This window comes from Austrofundulus limnaeus, unplaced genomic scaffold (assembly GCF_001266775.1).
Source record: "Austrofundulus limnaeus strain Quisiro unplaced genomic scaffold, Austrofundulus_limnaeus-1.0 Scaffold664, whole genome shotgun sequence".
Taxonomy (NCBI): Eukaryota; Metazoa; Chordata; class Actinopteri; order Cyprinodontiformes; family Rivulidae; genus Austrofundulus; species Austrofundulus limnaeus.
In genome coordinates, this window is record NW_013953066.1 from 94063 (window position 1) to 95571 (window position 1509).

General features: G+C 44.3%; 1 protein-coding gene across 1 annotated transcript in view; it reads left to right on the forward strand.

Moving 5' to 3' along the window:
• Positions 1 to 1503, forward strand: part of zer1 (zyg-11 related, cell cycle regulator) — a 16090-nt gene extending 14587 nt beyond the window's left edge. The window contains exons 14-16 of the mRNA XM_014027594.1: positions 701 to 798; positions 897 to 999; positions 1090 to 1503. Of these exons, the coding sequence (XP_013883048.1) occupies positions 701 to 798; positions 897 to 999; positions 1090 to 1177 (289 nt within the window). The 3' untranslated portion in view covers positions 1178 to 1503. The remainder of the gene's footprint in view (positions 1 to 700; positions 799 to 896; positions 1000 to 1089) is intronic.
• The last annotated feature ends 6 nt before the right edge of the window (positions 1504 to 1509 follow it).

A 1509-nucleotide genomic window follows, 5' to 3' on the forward strand; every position in this document is an offset into this window, starting at 1 on the left:
TCCATTTACTGAGTATTGTTACTTTCACCTGACACTAACTTAATCATTTCCCATAATATTTTTGGATTCTTACTGGTTGAAATAATTTGATTTTTAAAATATTGTTGTTTGGCTTGGCGTAATTCAGCAACACATTTATTTCAGTAACTGTTTAAACGAGACCGATTTTCAGAGGTTTTTGATTTTCTATAAGTTTTCATTGAAGAAGCTTTCAACTTTAGGAGATGTATTATAGAGGCATTCAACCATGCAGTTTTATTTTTCAGGACTGGAACTTTACAAGTTGAAATATATTTTTCCTGTTTTGTCTCCAACTTATCATAAAAATTAGACAAAATGTGATTTGGATTTGACAGAGAAATCCCCTCATTCCAGTTAGTATTCTCAATCTGAGCATGAAACATGGGTAACTTTGATTTCTGAATCCTTTTAATGAAATTATGCACATGACCTGTAGGTTTCTGTAGGTTTTTTCTAATGACATGAATAAGTGAATGATCCCAGATTGAAGTATTTATAACTCCAGATATGCCATATATGGAGGATCGATTTGTGAAAATAAGATCCAAATGGGATTGCATGTCTTGTCAAAYCTTGTTGGTMCTTTAATGAACTGTTGAAGCTCTCAGTTTATAGACGTTGCTTTCAGGCCTTTGGAAGTTTTGTCACCATGAGCCTGAGCCGGTGTTTTTGTCCTCAGGTCATTTGAGCCGATCCTTCGCCTGCTGCCTCAGAGCATCTCACCTGTCAGTCAGCACTGGGCCACCTGGGCTCTCTACAACCTGGTGTCAGTTTACCGTGAGTCTGCAGGACTAGCAGGACCCGGGTCACTCCGGGTTCTTGTGGGACGGTCCTCTTCACATCGTTTTGTTTCTGACGTGTTGTTTCCTCCACAGCCGGTAAATACTGTCCTCTGCTGATCAAAGAAGGAGGAGTCTGTCTTCTGGAGAAGGTTCTGGAGCTGGACAGTTCTCACCCTGAGACCAAGGAGATGGCCCGGTAAACCAGAACCTTCATTAAACCCAGGTTCTGTTGGGTCCAAACGGTTCTGCCTGACTTTGTTTCTCTGACTCTCCTGCTGCTCCTCAGGAAGGTGATGGAGCAGTGTGACAGCTTCAAAGAAGATCCCATGGAGACGAACAACGGACCGGAGGTCAACTTTGGACCCAGAGGCTGACTCCACCAGAACCAGAACCAGAACCAAACATGAATGAAGCCAAGCCGAGGCCCCTCCTCCTCCTCCTGCCGTCATCACCACCACGGTTATTCGTGTGCATCGTTTTTCTTCTTATTGTTTCCTAGAGCAGAACCACCTGTCTGTGGACCGGACTGGACCGGACCGGACCGGACCGGACCGGACTGGACCGGACCTTAATGTGTGACACGTAGGAATTAGAAGATGCTGGGGTGTTGGCCTTCGCTGCTCATCTCTCCTGTTGTTGGTTAGGGTTTTCTCTCAGTGTGTGTGTGTGTGTGTGTGTGTGTGTGTGTGTGTGTGTGTGTGTGTGT